General features: G+C 43.1%; 1 protein-coding gene across 1 annotated transcript in view; it reads left to right on the forward strand.

Annotated features, from left to right (window-relative positions):
• Nucleotides 1-19841, forward strand: part of LOC139415669 (syntaxin binding protein 5a (tomosyn)) — a 156623-nt gene that overhangs the window by 112317 nt on the left and 24465 nt on the right. The window contains exons 8-12 of the mRNA XM_071163787.1: nt 12888-13011; nt 14242-14320; nt 14587-14741; nt 17582-17654; nt 17979-18126. Coding sequence (XP_071019888.1) covers nt 12888-13011; nt 14242-14320; nt 14587-14741; nt 17582-17654; nt 17979-18126 — 579 coding nt within the window. The remainder of the gene's footprint in view (nt 1-12887; nt 13012-14241; nt 14321-14586; nt 14742-17581; nt 17655-17978; nt 18127-19841) is intronic.

Below are 19841 nucleotides of genomic sequence, written 5' to 3' on the forward strand. Positions count from 1 at the left end.
AGATGGGGGTGAGCGCCTACTCCAAATACAGCAGGAGGACTGCTGCCGAGTATGCGCACACCTTCCGGACAATAGCAGCATCCAGCGGATGGAATGAGCTGGCGCTTCGTACGCTATTCAGAAGAGGACTGCGTGAGGAGGTTCAGATTGAACTGGCCTGTCGAGACAACAACCTCTCCTTGGACGCACTCATCGCCATGGCCATCCGTCTGGATAACCTTCTTTGGGAGTGTCGGCACTCTCATCGCTTTTCTCCCTCCCTCAGTGAACACTTTGGATTAGAGCCTAAACCCATGGAGATAGGGGTCACAAGCCTCCCCATGACGGAGACAGCTGGGGCTCTGTCTTTATTGTGGTCAAGCAGGGCACCAGCTCCAGCAGTGTCCAATACTTCCCAACTCTGGATCCACAAGAGCAGAGGGATTGTCACATGATCTTCCACCTCCTGGGGCAGGTGTAAGTATCCCTTCTTCATCACTTTCTGCCAAACCCTTTTTGGTGGTGATCACACTAATTGATTGTCCCTCATGTACTGTTTCTACAGCATTAGTGGATTCTGGTGGCGCGGGGAACTTTATAGACCAGACCCTTGCCTCCTCTCTCAACATCACCTCATACCCGCTCTCCTCTCCTTTTCCAGTTCAAGCCCTCGATAATCGGCCATTAGGTGCCGAGACCATCACACACATCACCAAACCACTCACCCTCACTGTGGAGTCCATCCATCAGGAGAGCATCCCGTAAATTAATCTCCAGAGCACCAGCTCACAAGATAATCCTCGGTCTCCCTTGGCTTCAACGCCACAACCCCACCATCTCATGGCCAATGATGAAAATCACAGACTGGTCACCCGAATGCCGGAGGACCTGCTTCCCCCTTCCCTATGGTTCCATGTCGGTTGAGAGTCCTGTGGTTGCCCTTCAGCCCAATATCCCGAAGGTATACCAGGACCTGCGAGAGGTATTTTCCAATGCCCGCACCACCTGTCTCCCTCCTCATCACCCCTGGGACTGTGCCATCAACCTGCGAGCAGGCTCTGTGCCCCCGCACAGACGCATCTACCCTCTGTCGGTGGCTGAAACCAAGGCCATGGAGGAGTACATCCATGAGGCGCTCCAACAAGGTTTCATCCGCACGTCCACTTTCCCTGCATCGGCACGTTTCTTCTTCGTGGCCAGAAAGGATGAAAGGATGGTGGACTCAATTAATCATCACCAAGTACCGTTACCCTCTCCCGTTGGTGCTGACAGCCATCGAACAGCTCCGCGGGGCCTGGTTCTTTACCAAGTTGGACCTGCAGAGTGCATACGATCTCATCCGCATCCGGGAGGGGGATGAATTGAAGACCGCTTTTAGCCCAATATCTGGTGTAGTACTTTGTGATGCCATTTGGCTTAAGTGTTCCAGGCATTCATCAATGAGTTATTTCGGCACATGCTCAGACGCCAGGTGGTTGTGTATATCGACGTCATCCTGGTCTACTCGGTTTCCTTGGAGGATCATATTGCTCATGTCCTAGTGGTTCTCGAACGCCTCATGGCTAACCACCTGTTAGTCATGGCTGAGAAGTTCCAGTTTCACCTGGAGGCTGTCTCCTTCCTACGCTAACAAATCAGCACGCAAGGAGTGAAGATGGGTGTCAAGAAGGTATTCTGGACATTCTGGATCCCAACATCATCCGTGATTTCCATCTTCGCCGCCCGGACAGGCCCGCTCCTCATCCTCAGGGCCATCCCTCTGGCCAGCGTCATCCTGTGGCTGGAGCCCTGCGTCGGGGGGGTAATGTCACGTCTCCAGTTTACTAACCACAAGGTCCTAGGAACCTTCATTGCGCGCACCTGTGCTTCATCATTAGGCACACCTGTACTCCATTACCTCCCCTTTATCTGGCACTCCCTTAGGTTCTTTCCCAAGGCAGTATTGTTTCTGTTGTTCATGTCTAGATGCTACTGCTATGTTGTATCGTTTCTTGTTATATTAAACTTACCACCTGCTTCTCGACTCCCAGAGTTTACGTTACAGGTTGTATGCATAAAAAGCAACATTATGCTGCCCTCTTCATTTACCTGTCAAAGGCTTTTGATACTGTTGATCACTCACTGCTAATTCAGAGGCTTTCCTCATTTGGCCCAGACCAGGCTGCATGTAACTGGTTTAAAAATAACTTGACAGATAGAACTCAGTGTGTATCTACTGATGGTGTAAAACAGGTTTCTTGGATATTACGAAATGTTTCCCACGGGCCAATTCTAGGTCCTGTACTACTTGTGACTCACCACCTGGATTCGGTCTTATGTAGGTAGCAAAATGTGAAATTGTGTTTTTTAAATTGAATAAAAGTAGAGACTCAGAGCTACAAAATGATATATCATACACTGCATTTGAGGAACAATGGGAAAGTCATTCTTCTTTGAAAGTTGATCAACTTGTATACTCCCTCTCGAGAAAATCGCCTTTGAATGTTTTGGTATCTAGTGAAGAGCTCCTCTTTGTCTACACCCATTCAGCATCGTTCACACCCTCTTAAGCTTTAGCCTCACCCATCTCGTTTCGCACTCGGAACGCACACTTGACACTCTGGCCAATGATTTGTTTACCTCTGGTTAACTTGAAAACAGCCTAACCAGCTCTGCTGGCAACAATTTCCTAACACTTTTTTTGCAGATGTTTACTGACACCGGCCATATTCAACGGGTGTTGTACACACATCACATAACGTTAGCTAACTAGCTAGCCAGCTAACGTTAGCTAGTTAAACAACAATGAACAAAGTGCCAACAGTGCCTAACAGTAGGCTCTAACTAGAAAAGCAAAAAGCCCTGGGAAACAAATAATAACATCAGCCAGCTCTCTTAGCTAGCTAACAGTACACTTTAGTTTGAAATGAAATCACTTTCTGTCAAAATTAGAAACGTGTAATACCTGAAAATGTAGCTAGCTAACGCTAGACTATCTTACCTGTATACATCAGCATGCATCATGGACGCGTCTCCCTGTCAGGAATGCCATACTGCGGTTGCCCTTAGTTTGAAGATGTAATCCGGAGACAAGTGTTTTCTCCATCTCTTTAGCTATCATACTCTATTTCCATTGATATTAAAAACGTGATCCTCCAGAAAATAGAGAGGAACACTTGCAGCTCAACTACACAATACTTAAAAAAAAAGCCGCGTTGGACAGGATTCCCAACAGTGACTGATGAGCTCAAGTAGACAGACACCTTCAATATGGCAGACCAATCCTTTCTCCTCTCTCGGCATGTCCAGCCCACTCATTATCTCAGCCAATCATGGCTAGTGGAAAGGTTGCCAACATTCTCTGTGGCTTAACCAACATTTACAGATGGTATACAAGTTTGTTATTTAGGCACATGAAAGTTCACATGTTCGAGAAGGCATTTCTGCCAAAAAACACATTTTGAATTTAAAAAAAATGTACGTTCAAACGGCTCTCATGTGAAGCGTGACTTACGACATACACCTAGTTTCCTGAATCGGGTCACATTTACATTAACAATATCAACTTGTCTGTAAAAAACTGTAACCTGCACTTTAATTGTTTTGTATGCTATTGCTCTCACAGTTGACCAGGCTATATCTGAACTACAGTCTGCCTTCATAGTTTTACAGAAAATCTTAATTGACCTGAAATGAGTATTGAATACAGGTAAAACTAAGGATATGTTGTTCTCTAGAGCACATAAAAATCACTCTGATATTGATTGTGTCCCTGCGTACAAATATCTGGGCATCTGGATAGATGAAAAACTGTCTTTTAAAAAGCATACTGATGAGTTAAGAAGCTGAGAATAAAAATGGGCTTCTTCTATAGAAATCGGTCCTGCCTCTTGCTAAATAGTAGAAAGTAGAATATTCGGTCAACGTTCCTATCGGTACTAGACTATGGTGACATCATCTACAGTGCATTCGTATTCACCTACAGCGCATCTACAGCATAAGTATTCAGACACCTCTACCTTTTCCACATTTTGTTAATAAATTATTCTAAAAAACATGCTTTTAAATCTTTCATCAATCTACACACAATACCCCATAATGACAAAGCAAAAAACTGTTTTTAGACATTTTTGCAAATGTACTAAACATTTTAAAATCACATTTACATAAGTATTCAGACCCTTTACGCAGTACTTTGTTGAAGCACCTTTGGCAGCAATTACAGCCTTGAGTCTTCTTGGTATGACGCTACAAGCTTGGCACACCTGTATTTGGGGAGTTTCTCCGATTCTTCTCTGCAGATCCTCTCATGCTCTGTCAGGTTGGATGTCAGGCTGCACAGCTATTTTCAGGTCTCTCCAGACATGCTCGATTGGGTTCAAGTCTGGGCTCTGGCTGGGCCACTCAAGGACATTCAGAGACTTGTCCCGAAGCCACTCCTGCGTTGTCATGGTTGTGTGCTTAGGGTCGTTGTCCTGTTGGAAAGTGAACCTTCGCCCCAGTGCTCTGGAGCAGGATTTCTTCAAGGATCTCTCAGTACTTTGCTCCGATCATATTTCCATCGATCCAGACTAGTCTCTCAGTCCGTGCTGTGAAAAACGTTCAGATGGCATGATGCTGCCACCATCATGCTTCAACGTAGGGATGGTGCCTTGTTTTCTCCAGACGTGACGCTTGGCAATCTCCAAGCGGTTTGTGATATACCTTTTACTGAGGAGTGACTTCCGCCTGGCCACTCTACCATAAAGGCGTGATTGGTGGAGTGCTGCAGAGATGGTTGTCCTTCTGGAAGGTTCTCCCATCTGCACAGAGGAACTCTGCAGCTCTTTCAGAGTGACCATCAGGTTCTTGGTCACCTCCCTGACCAAGGCCCTTCTCCCCCAATTGCTCCGTTTGGCCGGGCAGAGTCTTGGTGGTTCCAAACTTCTCCCCCAAAGTTTGGGGGCGCGGGTAGCCTAGTGGTTAGAGCTTTGGACTAGTAACCGAAAGGTTGCACGATTGAATCCCAGAGCTGACAAGGTAAAAATCTGTCGTTCTGCCCCTGAACAAGGCAGTTAACCCACTGTTCCCAGGCCGTCATTGAAAATAAGAATGTGTTCTTAACTGACTTGCCTAGTTAAATAAAGGTACAATTAAATTAAAAAGAATGGTGGAGGCCACTGCTTTCTTGAGGACCTTCAATGCTATCGCCATTGGTACCCTTCCCCAAATTTGTGCCTCGACACAATCCTGTCTCGGAGCTGTGCGGACAATTCCTTTGACCTCATGGCTTGGTTTATGCTCTGAAATGCACTGTCAACTGTGGGACCTTATATTGACAGGTGTGTGTCTTTACTAATCATGTCCAATCAATTGAATTTACCATAGGTGGACTCCAATCAAGTTGTAGAAACAGCTCAAGGATGATCAATGGAAACAGGATGCACCTGCGCTCAATTTCGAGTTTCATAGCAAAGGGTCTGAATACTTATATAAATAAGGCATTTCTGTTTTTTATTTTTAATACATTTGCAAAAATGTTTTTTTTTAAACTGGTTTTGCTTCGTCATGATGCGGTTTTCTGTTTAGATTGATGATGGAAAACAATTATTTAATACACTTTAGAATAAGGCTGTAATGTAACAAAATGTGGAAAAAGTCAAGGGAATGCTTTCCTAATGCACTGTATATGAGTGCAACTGCCACGTCATTAAAGCTGTTAGTTGCAGTTCATCATAACTCACTGCACCTTATAACGGGCAACCATTTTTGTACTTTTTTGTACATCCTCTACCAGAAAGTTGGTTGGCCCTCTGATGTTGCGTATTTATAGTTCTCATTTATAAAGCCCTTTTACAAATAGTTCCACTGTACCTAACATGATTACTAAACTTTAGACTTGTGAGTTACCACACCCAGTCTCAAGGATGGTTAACTCTGGAAATTCCCTTTGTCTCTACTAAGTTAGGCAAATCAGCTTTTAGTTTTCTTGCACCTTATTTTGTGGAACAATCGTCAAAATGTTCTTAGATTTGATGTTTTGATGCCAAACCCTGACACAGAGGTAGGGGTGTTTTTAAAAATTTGGAATAATATTTTATTTGAATATTTATCACAGTACAAATTGCATTGAATGGTTAAATTTAAACACTTGACTTGGTTGCATTTAGGGGGACTCGTGTCATTCAGGGGGTCTGAGACACCCCTGGGCCCCCCGTAATTCTCACTCTGCAGTCAGGTCCATAATTATTGGCACCCTTACTATAGAATACTATACTGCACACTGTAGTATCCCTTGATCATGTGTAGTACTTACTATAGAATGTTGTAGAATACTGTAGTAAACAGTAAAGTCTGTAAGAACACTACACTTTTTGAACAATAGTAAACACCACAGTGTGTACCCTGGCCATTCCCCTCCCCCATATCCTAATTTGTGCCACCCATAGTGAGAAACCTACATGCCAAGTATAACCATATTGTGTTTTATACAGGCTATAGAAAAGATCAGAAGTGCTGAACTATCTGTACAGACCCCAGTCCTTCCTACCTACCTACCTACCTACCTACCTACCTACCTACCTACCTACCTACCTACCTACCTACCTACAGTACCTACCTACAGGTTATGGAAAATTAACTAAATGAAAAACTATAGCAAATACTACAGTAATGTCTGCAAAAACACTACAATAAATGCTACAGTATACTAAAGTCTGCAAGAACACTACAATAAATACAACATTATAAACTGGTTGGTGCGAGCCTTGAATGCTGATTGGCTGACAGCCATGGTATACCACGGGTATAACAGAACATTTATTTTTACTGCTCTAATTACGTTGGTAACCAGTTTATAATAGCGATAAGGCACCTCGGGGGTTTGTGGTATACGGCCAAAATACCACGGCTAAGGGCTGTTCTAAAGCACGCCGCAACCACCTTATTGCTTAAGTATTCTACACCCGCAAAATCACTATATTAATTAGTATAGTATATACTACAGTTTTCTTTTACAACAGTATTTATAGTTTAATTACCTGTAAATACTACATCATACTACAGTAAATGCTACAGTATTCACTGTAGTGTTTTTGAGGACTTTAGTGTGTTTGTGTGGGTGCTGGAGTATGTCTCACTGTCTCATCCCAAAAGACCATTCTCTGAGAGGAGCATAATGTAATCAATCATGACATTTAAAAAAAAAAAATAATATTGTATGATATGATATGATGACTGCAATGTGGTTCAATTACCTGCTCATTGTCAAATTAACCTCAGCGTATTGTTTCTGCTTTTGTAGGGCTGTCAAACTGAACAATGCACTGATATATTTCCATAACCTGTTGAATTGACTCACTGCGTCTGGTTAGATGTGCTTTTGAGACATTCACCTTAAAATTCTTGAGTTGAGAAATGTTCTATAAATATTTAAATATTGGTGTGTGTGTGTGTACATCATTTAATAATGAGCAAGCAGTAAGACAGAAGTAAGCCGGTCTGACCTTTCCGGAGTGCCTACATAATGATGTAGCAGCCATTTCATTGATTTGTTGTCATTTTCTAAATCACTTCCTGCCTTCCCAAAATAGAAACAAAGTTGCATGGATTATGCAAAGCAGAGGAAGAGCATTCTTAATTGCTAAATAATGAGACTTCAATTTCAAGCCACCACATCATAATTCCACTCTACTCCCATCCAGATGCCTGTCCGTCTGTTTTACACTCTTATCTCTGCCTCTCTGTATCTCTTTCTGTTTCTTGCTTTCTCTCTCTGTGCATTTCTCTATCTGCCTCTCTTCTCTTTGTATCTCTCTGTATCTCTCTCTATCTCTGTATATTTCTCTCTCTCTCTCTCTCTCCCACGTCTCTTCTAGTGTCAACCTATGTCTTGTTCCTTTCATCTCTCTTGACCTTGCCCTTTTCTCTCTCGATTCAATGGGGTTAACTCACTGTCAATGGTAGTACATTTGGACCACCTTTGAACCACCTGTGTGTGTTGTGATTGTATATAGGCACTTAGAAATGATCTGTTATGAATGCTTATACTGTAGGTCCATAATTCATCATGAAGGACAATTAATTTATAATGCATGCTACACAGGTGGTTGAAAGAAAATGTTATCATGTACCTGGGATGTTCATGATGTAACCACGTATAAAATCTGCCTTGCAGCTCTTCCCTACTCTTATTCAACAATAGCCATCTGCTGAACAGAGTATAATCCAAACTAAGGGGTGGGTGTAATAGTCATATGTGAACTTACCGTATGTCCATAGGAGTAACCCTATACATATATGTGTGTGAGAGGTACAACTATACAGTTGAAGTCGGAAGTTTACCTTAGCCAAATACACCTCAGCCAAATACATTTACATTTATACACCTTAGCCAAATGCAGTTTTTCACAATTCCTGACATTTAATCTTCGTAAAAATTCCCTGTCTTAGGTCAGTTGGGATCACCATTTTATTTTAAGAATGTGAAATGTCAGAATAATAGTAGAGAGAATTATTTATTTCAGCTTTTATTTCTTTCATCACATTCCCAGTGGGTCAGAAGTTTACATACACTCAATTCGTATTTGGTAGCATTGCCTATAAATTCCACAAGCTTCCCACAATAAGTTGGGTGAATTTTGGCCCATTCCTCCTGACAGAGCTGGTGTAACTGAGTCAGGTTTGTAGGCCTCCTTGCTCGCACACACTTTTTTAGTTCTGCCTACACAACTTTCTATAGGGTAGAGGTCAGGGCTTTGTGATGGCCACTCCAATACCTTGACGTTGTTGTCCTTTAGCCATTTTGCCACAACTTTGGAAGTATGCTTGGGGTTATTGTCCATTTGGAAGACCCATTTGCGACCAAGCTTTAACTTCTTGACTGATCTCTTGAGATGTTGCTTCAATATATCCACCTAATTTCCCTTCCTCATGATGCCATCTATTCTGTGAAGTCCGCCAGTCACTCCTGCAGCAAAGCACCCCATCAACATGATGCTGCCACCCCCGTGCTTCACGATTGGGATGGTGTATTTCGAATGGCAAGCCTCCCCCTTTTTCCTCCAAACATAATGATGGTCATCATGGCCAAACAGTTCTATTTTTGTTTCATCAGACCAAAGGACATTTCTCCAACTCGTACAATCTTTGTCCCCATGTGCAGTTGCAAACCGTAGTCTGGATTTTTATGGCGGTTTTGGAGCAGTGGCTTCTTCCTTGCTGAGCGGCCTTTCAGGTTATGTCGATATAGGACTCGTTTGACTGTGGATTTAGATACTTTTGTATCTGTTTCCTCCAGCATCTTCACAAGGTCCTTTGCTGTTGTTCTGGGATTGATTTGCACTTTTCGCACCAAAATATGTTAATCTCTAGGAAACAGAACAAGCGAAAGGCACTGAGTTTGAAGGTAGGCCTTGCAATACATCCACAGGTACACCTCCAATTGACATCAGAAGCTTCTAAAGCCATGACATCAGTTTCTGGAATTGTCCAAGCTGTTTAAAGGCACAGTAAATTTAGTTTATGTAAACTTCTGACCAACTGGAATTGTGATGGTGTAGAATTGATGGCGTAGCGGTGGGATGTTTTTGATTGTCTTGTCCCGTCCCTTGTATATTTTGTTTATTTCTTCGTATATATTTTGTATGTATTTTTAATCAAATTTTTCCATCTACGGACTGAACATACTCTCCTGCAACCCTTCTCACCCAATGCTTTATGGATCTGCTATTTTTTCTACTTTAGAATCATAACCCTCTTCAGACGCTAGCCAGCTAACTAGCTACTTGCTTGTAGTCAGTTAGCCACTGCTAGTTAGCCATCACCGTTAACAGGGACAGCTGCCAGCTTCAGCCCGGTCAACTCCTGCCAGCCTGCACAGCGCGATATCAACCCAGAGCATATTTGACTGCTTTTCTCCACCATATCTCCAGATTCCTACCACAAGCTCTGAACCTTTACTCCGGATCATCGAGTTAGCTAGCTGATATCCGAGTGGCTACTCCTGGCTAACGTCTCTGTCCCGAAGCAAGCACCAGTTAGCCTGGAGCTAGCCTCGAATCTAGGCCCATCTTCCGCTAGCTGAAGAGATTTATCAAGCAATTCCTGAGATTCAATTACCTCTTTTGCCAATTGGCCTGGACCCTTTGCTGCCGACACGGAGCCCCGCCCATCCATCAAGACTGGTCTACCGATGTAACCGTCCGAGGGGGTTTCTGTCCCGAAGAAAGCACCAGTTAGCCTGGAGTTAGCCTCAAGCTAGGCCCATCTCCCGACTTGCCCGAAGAAGTCGATCAGATAATCCCTGGGCTTCAATACCCCTTTTGCCAATTGGCCTGGACCCTTTGCTGCTGACACGGAGCCCCACCAATCCATCACGACTGGTCTGCCGACGTAACAGTCGGAGGGGGTTTCAACAGGTTCCCCCGTTGCGACATCCCCCTGAGGCCCATCTGCTAGCCCCGGCCTGCTGGCTGTCTGAATCTCCGTGCCTCCAGCCTGCCTAGCTACTCACTGGACCCTGTGATTACTTGGCTACACATGCCTCTCCCTAATGTCAATATGCCTTGTCTATTGCTATTTTTGTTAGTAATTTTTGTCTTATTTCACTGTTTCACTCAATATGCCTAGCCCGGTTGTTCCAACTAATTAAGCATGCCCCATTCAAAAAAGCATTTCAATAATAAGCATTTTTTCACAGCTGGCCATGCTTTCCACCTGACTACCCCTACCCCGGCCAACACCTCAGCACACCCCACAGAAACTTGCCCCCCCCCCCCCGCTTCTCGTTCACCCAAATCCAAACAACTGATGTTCTAAAAGAGCTTCAAAATCGGGATCCCTACAAATCAGCTGGGCTAGACAATCTGGACCCTCTCTTTCTAAAATGATCCACCGTAATTGTTGCAACCCCTATTACTAACCTATTCAACCTCTCTTTCGTATCGTCTGCGATCCCCAAAGTTTGGAAAGAGACACCTTAGACCCAAACTGTTATAGACCAATATTCATCCTGCCCTGCCTTTCTAAAATCTTCGAAAGCCAAGTTAATAAACAGATCACCGACCATTTCGAATCCCACCTTACCTTCTCCACTATGCAATCTGGTCTCCGAGCTGGTCATGGGTGTACCTCAGCCACACTCAAGGTCCTAAACGATATCATAACCGCCATCGATAAAAGACATTACTGTGCAGCCGTCTTCATCGACCTGGCCAAGGTTTTCGACTCTGTCAATCTCCGCATTTTTATCAGCAGACTCAATAGCCTTCTCAAATGACGGCCTCGCCTGGTTCACCAACTACTTCTCAGACAGAATTCAGTGTGTCAGAACTGCATACGACAAAAAAAAAGTTCAATTACATTACAACATTTACATGATGACACGTCTGGATGTAAGAAAGAACTTACTTCAGGATTGGAGGGCCTGTGGCCGGACCTTTGGCAGTCTCTATGGGGGTGCTACAGGGTTAAATTCTCAGGCCGACTCTTTTCTCTGCATATATCAATGATGTGGCTCTTGCTGCAGGTGATTCTTTGATCCACCTCTACGCAGACAACACCATTCTGTATACATCTGGCCCTTCTTTGAACACTGTGCTAACAATCCTCCAAACAGGCTTCAACGCCATACCACACATCTTCCGTGGTCTGCTACTGCTTTTAAATGCTAGTAAAACTAAGTGCATGCTCTTCAATCAATTGCTGCCCACACCCGCCCGACCGACTAGCATCACTACTCTGGATGGTTCTGACCTAGAATATGTGGACAACTACAAATACCTAGGTGTCTGGTTAGACTGTAAACTCTCCTTCCAGACTCATTAAGCATCTCCAATCCAAAATTAAATCTAGAATCGGCTTCCTATTTTGCAACAAAGCCTCCTTCTCTCATGCCGCCAAACATGCCCTTGTAAAACTGACTATCTTACCGATCCGAAGCCCCATATACTAGCAACCTCTATGCTCTCGTTGGCTGGTCCTCACTACATATCCGTTGCCAAACCCACTGGCTCCAGGTAATCTTTAAGTCATTGCTAAGTAAAGCACCGCTTTGACTCAGCTCACTGGTCACCATAGCAACACCCACCCGCAGCACGTGCTCCATCAGGTATATTGCACTGGTCATCCCCAAAACCAACACTTACTTTGGCCGCCTTTCTTTCCAGTTCTCTGCTGCCAGTGACTGGAACAAATTGCAAAAATCTCTGAAGCTGGAGTCCTATCTCCCTCTCTAACTTTAAGCATCAGCTGTCAGAGCAGTTTACCGATCACTGTACCTGTACACAGAAAATCTGTAAATAGCACACCCGACTACCTCATCCCCATATTATTACTTACTCTCTTGCTCTTTTGCACCCCAGTATCTCTACTTGCACATCTTCATCTGCACATATATCACTCCAGTATTAATGCTAAATTGTAATTATTTTCACCTCTATGGCCTATTTATTGCCTACCTCCCTATTGCCTACCGACTCTTCTACATTTGCACACACTGTACATAGATTTTTCTATTTTTATTTTCTTTTGTGTTATTGACTGTACGTTTGTTTATGTGTAACTCTGTGTTGTTTTTTTTGTCACACTGCTTTGCTTTATCTTGGCCAGGTCGCAGTTGTAAATGAGAACTTGTTCTCAACTGGCCTACCTGGTTAAATAAAGGTGAAATAAATTTAAAAAATAAAAATAAAAGTGAAATAATCTGTAAACAATTGTTGGAAAAATTACTTGTGTCATGCACAAAGTAGATGTCCTAACCGACTTTCCAAAACTATAGTTTATTAACAAGACATTTGTGGAGTGGTTGAAAAACGAGTTTTAATAATGACTCCAACCTAAGTGTATGTAAACTTCCGACTTCAACTGTACCTGGTACAAATGTTGTTCCACTTTGATTAATTGACACCCTGCTTCCTGTCCCTCACTTCCTGTTTCTTGTGGTCTCCTAGGCGATCCACTCGGTTGCCTGGCACCATGAGGGCAAGCAGTTCATCTGTAGTCACTCAGACGGAACGCTCACCATATGGAACATTAAGGGCCAGGGCAAGCCATTTCAGACGATCACCCCACACGGTAAGGTTGGACACACACACACACACACACATACACATTCACACCATGCTGTCACTTTTCACCCCCAATTTAATTTCAATTTGCAACCTGTCTTCATAACTTTTCTCCGGTTTTCAACCAGTGATCAAGGGTTTAATTTACTCCCTGGTTAAATGTTTCCTCTGCTTAGATGTCTGTCCCTACACACACACACACACACACACACACACACACACACACACACACACACACACACACATATACATACACACCACACACACACACACACACACACACACACACACTGATACACATACACACACATACACAAACATATCCAAATACACACACGCACATAGCCTTCACGCGCACACACACACGCGCGCACACACACACACACACACACACACACACACACACACACACACACACACTGTTTGGCTGTCTTCTGTTTTTACCCTGGATTAACCAGTCTGCTCTATTAGAGATATGCCTTTAGTCTATATACCTCCCTTCACTCTCTTCCCCTCTCTATCCTCACCCTTGTACCTCTCCTCACCTCTCAAAGCAGTTTCACAGCATAAGAAATAAAGCGAGACAGAGAGAAATCATAGAGAGAGGTAAAAGAGAGAAAAACAAGAGAAAGGGAGCGAGAGAAAGCAATGGAAACCTCTTTGAAGCCCTTTTTGAAAGTGCAATTTCTTTGTTGTTGTGTATGGTGTAATGGGGAAAGGATTCCATTGGAACTGCTTTTACTTAGTTCTTTCTTCTACTGCTGCATGCATAATCACTTGAGTTTTTAATGAACAATTATGAAAACGTGTGTGTCAGGTTTATGTGAAATTAAAAAAGTATTCCTTTAAGTAATTTAATTCAGGCTAGGTAACAACTGTAAATCATTCAAATAAATGATGATGAAATTCTTCCTCGATAGCGGAGACTTATTTGACTAACTCTTAGGTTTACTTCATTTGGTCTTTGTGCACATAGATTTGTGTATAAATTCTAGCTATCTCTCTTTCCCTTTCTCTGATGGATAGACCTGAGTCTGGCGCACACGCAGCCTTGCACTGGGTATTACTGCAGCATCCGGGACAAAGGGTGGAAGAAGAGGGAAGAGAGAGAGAGTGGATCGGAAAGTAGAGGAGCGAGAGCAAGGGAAAAGAGGAGAGAGGGAAAGAAGCACAGAGCAGGAGGGGAATAAAGAAGGGAAGTGACAAGCTAAAGTGGTCTGTCCGTGTTCTATTTCAGGAAAACAGCCCAAGGATGGAAAGAAGCCAGAGCCTTGCAAACCCATCCTCAAAGTGGAGTACAAGACCACTAGACTGGGGTAATAATACACACAGACACACCCAGACACACACACGCACACACACACACGCACACACACACACACACACACACAGACGCACACACACACACACACACACACACACACACACACACACACACACACACACAGGCCTACCATGCTAGAAGAGGTGAATTAATAGGTGAATGAATATGGCATAGCCTTCCATGTGGACTTGTTTCCTTGTGTTCATGTGTCTCCTGTGTGTGTGTCTATGTGTGCGTGTGTGTGTTTGTGTTATACAGAGACCCATTTATGATCCTGTCCGGAGGTCTGTCTTATGACACGGTGGGTCGGCGGCCATGTCTGACGGTGATGCATGGGAAGAGTACAGCCGTGCTGGAAATGGATTACCCCATCGTAGACTTCCTCACGCTCTGTGAGACGCCATACCCTAACGGTCAGTCATCCTGTGCAAGCGCACGTGTGTGTGTGTGTGTGTGTGTGTGTGTGTGTGTGTGTGTGTGTGTGTGTGTGTGTGTGTGTGTGTGTGTGTGTGTGTGTGTGTGCTTGTATGCTTGCTATATCATTATCTACAAATATCCAAGTATGCCTCAGTGTGTTTATGAGTGTGTGTTTGTGTGCTTGCTATATCATTATCTACAAATATCCCGGTATGCCTCAGTGTGTTTATGAGTGTGTGTGTGTGTGTGTGTGTGTTTGCATGCTTGCTATATCATTATCTACAAATATCCCAGTATGCCTCAGTGTGTTTATGAGTGTGTGTGTGTGTGTGTGTGTGTGTGTGTGTGTGTGTGTGTTTGTATGCTTGCTATATCATTATCTACAAATATCCCAGTATGCCTCAGTGTGGAATCAATTTAATTAGCAACTACACTGACAACGTTGTTGTTGTGTTTCCAGTTGGACTAATAATACAATATGTTGTGTCCTCGCCTTTCTCAACGTTGACATTTGACCTTTCTGTTGAATTTTCCATTTGTGCTCCAAACGAAGAGTGAGTATGTGTGTGTGTGTCTGTTGCTCCTGTGATGAATATGAAATATCCCAGGGGAGGGTTATGCTCTGCATTCAATATACAGTACAATGAATGTTATGTTCGTATTTTCTCCCTGGTTCACAATAGCTGTGTGACCTTTTTGCGTTATTACATCAATGCCCTGTCCTTGGTGAGATGACATCCCTTGGGAAAGGGTTTTCATTGATGGTGATGATTTTGGATGTTCTGTTCTCAAGATCATTATGTAGTGACAGAGGTGTTGACTTTGTTGTCTTGTTTTGGTTTTGTTTGCTAATAAAGATGTGTGTGTTTAATTGGGACCCTTTGAGTGGAGGTGGGTATAGACCTTATTCAAGCGAATGGAGTTTTACACCTTGTGCCGAAGTGTCTGGTTGTCTGGGTCAGAGAGGAGCTGTTATTTTTACCTGCTCTATAGCTCCAGGTAGCCTCTGATTAAGGCTTGAGAAATAAATTAGGTTAAGGTTGGATGGAGGTTTCAGCTTCCTTTTTGAAATGCACTTTTTGTAAATCGGTTAGCCCCAGATTAAGGATTGGTAGAGAAGTTTCAGCCGTCAGCCAAAGTGTCCTTCAAGGGGGGTAAGCTGTGTGTTGGGTGCAGGTAGCCTAGCGGTTAAGAGCGTTGGGCCAGTAACCCTGGGATAACTAGGTCATCTGCCGATGTGCCCTTGAGCAAGGAACTTGTAGGTCGCGTTGGATAATAGCGATAAATATTTACTACAGTGGAAATAGCTACTACGTTGTCTCTCACAACAAACTATAATTTATGAATTGGTTTGATGTTATAATTTCTATTATGGTTTGATGCTTGTTGTTTTGGGTTGATGGAAAAGATTGATGTTCCAGTCAGTTGCTGGTTCAAATGGTACAGTCGGCTAATCGTGGATTTTAGGATGCTGCTTGACCAAGGTTGTACATACTGTATTCAGACGATAGACGATGAAACGTGTGTCAATGACGTTTAAAGGAATAACTTAATCCTTGGGTTAAATCATACTATATGAAAGCAAGTCACAAAACCATTCAATCTCTGTCATGACATAATCCTCCCGAGGCAATTTACTGTCGTTATGCACGTGTGAATGGGTATAAAGAGGATGTGATTGTCTCTTAACCGCAGCAAATGGGGGCTAAGTCGTGTGGATGTAGCTCATTCAAAAAGTGTGTGTACATTAGCTTGAAGTGTGTCTGTCGTATTTGGTGATGTGTGGGGGCTCGAGGAAATGGATTAGCAGTCGATCTGACGATGGTTACGTGATGGTGACCATGGTGAACGACCTGATTTTGGGACTTTGATTTAATCTCGTTATAGCAACAATACTGGGCTGATTACTCCACTAGTGGCTCAATCTGCTGTTACTGTTAAGAGACAGGGAGGAGGAGATGACTATGGAAGGGAACAAATTAAATTATGGAAATTAGGCTTTTTGTGTGGTCATATGGAAAGATCAGCGACAGATCAATGACAGAGAGATATACAAACTACAGATATTGATGGGCAGGCAGACAGCACAGACAGACAGACATAGCGACAGACACCAAAGAATGAGAAACACTTAGAGAATGTCTGAAACATTCAAATAGACAAAAGGAGATAGTGAGAGAAGGCAAGAGGGAGTTGGAGAGAGACAGAGCAGAGGGACATTGATTGTCAAGGTTGTGGCTGCCCTGGTTTACAATGTGTTTCTATGGGGACTTACAGCCTGTCGCTGTACTGACCCGGAAGTGAAGACACTGAATACATGTTCAAGGCTTCCAGCTCACACGCTGTTCTCTCTGCACACACACGCTCACGCATGCACCCACACACACACGCCCACACACGCCCACACATAAACACACACTAACACACACAAACACACACACACATCGACCTCTTGCTGACTCAGACGCTAACAAAAGAACACTGCCTTTTCATCCAACCACCTCCAATAACATACTGCTATTGTTCTGCGTTATGTACATGATAGGCATTTCAGGTCTGACATATTCTCTCATGTTCCTCAATTCAGTTCATCTTCATCCAAAGCTTTATTTAGCCAAATGGTGTTCCATAATCATGTAAACATCTAAACTCATCGTAAGTATGATATTGATATGCAATCTAAATGCTACTATATATCCCTATGGTACCAAGCCCCAAGCTAATTTTGTCAACTTCTTGAAGAGGAGAAGATCTCCAGTGAATATACACTACCTATAGTGCATTGTGATGATGAAAGACCTCCATCTTTAATTGTGTTGTTTTGTTTTCTGTGCAGATTTTCAGGAACCTTATGCTGTGGTGGTCCTTCTAGAAAAGGATTTAGTGGTGATCGACCTTGCACAAAATGGGTACGTCTGAACACATGTTAACAGACGGAACATGCTGCCAACATAAAGGATGTACTTGTAGATACTGTATTATTCAGACGTCCTGAATGCTCCTCTTCATTTAAAATACAACAGTTATTACTGCCTACATACTGTTATAACTATGTCACAAACAGGAAGTATACTTGTTCGATGCTGTACTTTCATTCATTTCCATTCTGTTGCGTGCATCTCTTACAGTTTCTATGATTTGTACATGGCCTAGCATCATAAGGACTAAAACTGTGAGCTAAATGTAACTCTGTCCTGAAAAAAACTATTGGGTCAACATTTCCCCTCTCCCAGTTACCCCATCTTCGAGAACCCCTATCCACTGACCATCCACGAGTCTCCTGTGACCTGCTGTGAGTACTATGCTGACTGCCCTGTGGACCTCATACCCGCACTTTACTCTGTTGGCTCCAGACAGAAGCGACAGGGCTACAGCAAAAAGGTACGGGACACACATCTCTATACTACACCCTCTCGGCTACAGGGCACAGGGCCGGCCCTAAGCAATAGGTGGGGTCCCCCACCTAATGGGTAAAACATTTTAGTTGTCCCCCTCTTGACAAAGGAGATTTAAAAATAAAAATACATTTAATTTCTTGCAATTCTACACATTTTTGCCATGAGGCGTAGAAAAAAATGCTGTGTTTTTAAATCACATTTTTGTCCATTCTACACATTTTGCCATGGGGCGGAGATGTATTTTTTGCCGTTTTAAAACTAATTTAATGCAATTCTACTCATTGTGCCATGGGGCGGACAGAACATTTTTCAGTTTTAAAGCTAATTTCCTACAGTTCTACAAATGTTGTCATCGGGTGGAGAGAAAATGTGCAGTTTTAAAGCACATTTTCTGCAATTCTACACATTTTGCGATGACTTTTGCTCATTATGATAGCTGAGTGCGAGTGACTAACACAATCAATGGGAGCCCCCTGGAGGTCAGGGCCCCTTGGCACAAAGGGCCTGGTCAGTAATTCCGCCATGATTATTACAGGGTGTAGATAGCTGGCTAGACTAACTTACCAATCAGTGACTGACATTACAAGAGGAATAATGCTGAAGCACTACTAACATTTACACTATCTAACTCTCCTCAGTAAATTGAGACCCCTGCTGAGTTCCTCATTTAAAAAATAATAATTGCGTTGTGGACCCCTTAAGCAGCCGGGGGCCTTAAGTGCCAGTTTATGTCGCTTATGCCCAGGGCCGGCCTTGACTGGGCCCTACCTAATGTTCAGTACTGTGTTATGTGCTATACCATCATGTCCCATCATTGTTTACGTTGAAAGTTATACAGTATATAATCTATCCCATTATATTCTACATTCCAATCCTATCTCTACATTCCAATCCTATCTCCAATCCTATCTCTTTTCAAATGTATGGATTTATCCGTTCATTTATCCTACATTTTTTCTAATCCTATCTTTATTCTACCCTCTATCCTACAGTATCTCTGTTCTGCCACTTTTTATGTCATTGTATTCGTGTTATATTCTCCCCTGCTGTTGGAAATGTCACCATGTCCTGACCCTCTCCTCCCTCCATCCCCTTCTCTCCTTCCCTGTTTCTTTCTGCTGTTTGTTAAGGGGTAGCGGTGGGAAGTGTTCTTACTGAAAGATCAATGTTGAGTCATACCACGGACCTTTGTATGTGCTACTGCATATAAAACAACGTATAAAACACATTCAAACTCTCTCAGACACATACACACACGCACACACACACACACACTCACACACAAGGACCTAAGCATTACTCATCCCTTTCCTCGACTGCGTCTGTCACCGTGGTAAAGGTTCCTTCTCCCTCTATCTCTCAGACAAATTGACATCCCATCAGCCCAGGCTGTAGCTGAGAGAAGGCATTTGTCTCCCTCCTTTTGCTTCCCTCCTGTCTCATTCCAATGTTCTCATAATGTTTTATATAGTTTGTGTAGGAAAGCTAGATTGGATCTGAAATTATCTTCTCACTGATTCCTTATACAGTACCAGTCAAAAGTTTGGACAGATCTACTCATTCCAGGGTTTTTCTTTATTTGTACTATTTTCTACATTGTAGAATAATAGTGAAGACATCAAAACTACAAAAAAAACACATATGGAATCATTCAGTAACCAAAAAGTGTTATAAATATATTTATATTTGAGATTCTTC

This window comes from Oncorhynchus clarkii, chromosome 8, assembly GCF_045791955.1.
Source record: "Oncorhynchus clarkii lewisi isolate Uvic-CL-2024 chromosome 8, UVic_Ocla_1.0, whole genome shotgun sequence".
NCBI classification, from domain to species: domain Eukaryota; kingdom Metazoa; phylum Chordata; class Actinopteri; order Salmoniformes; family Salmonidae; genus Oncorhynchus; species Oncorhynchus clarkii.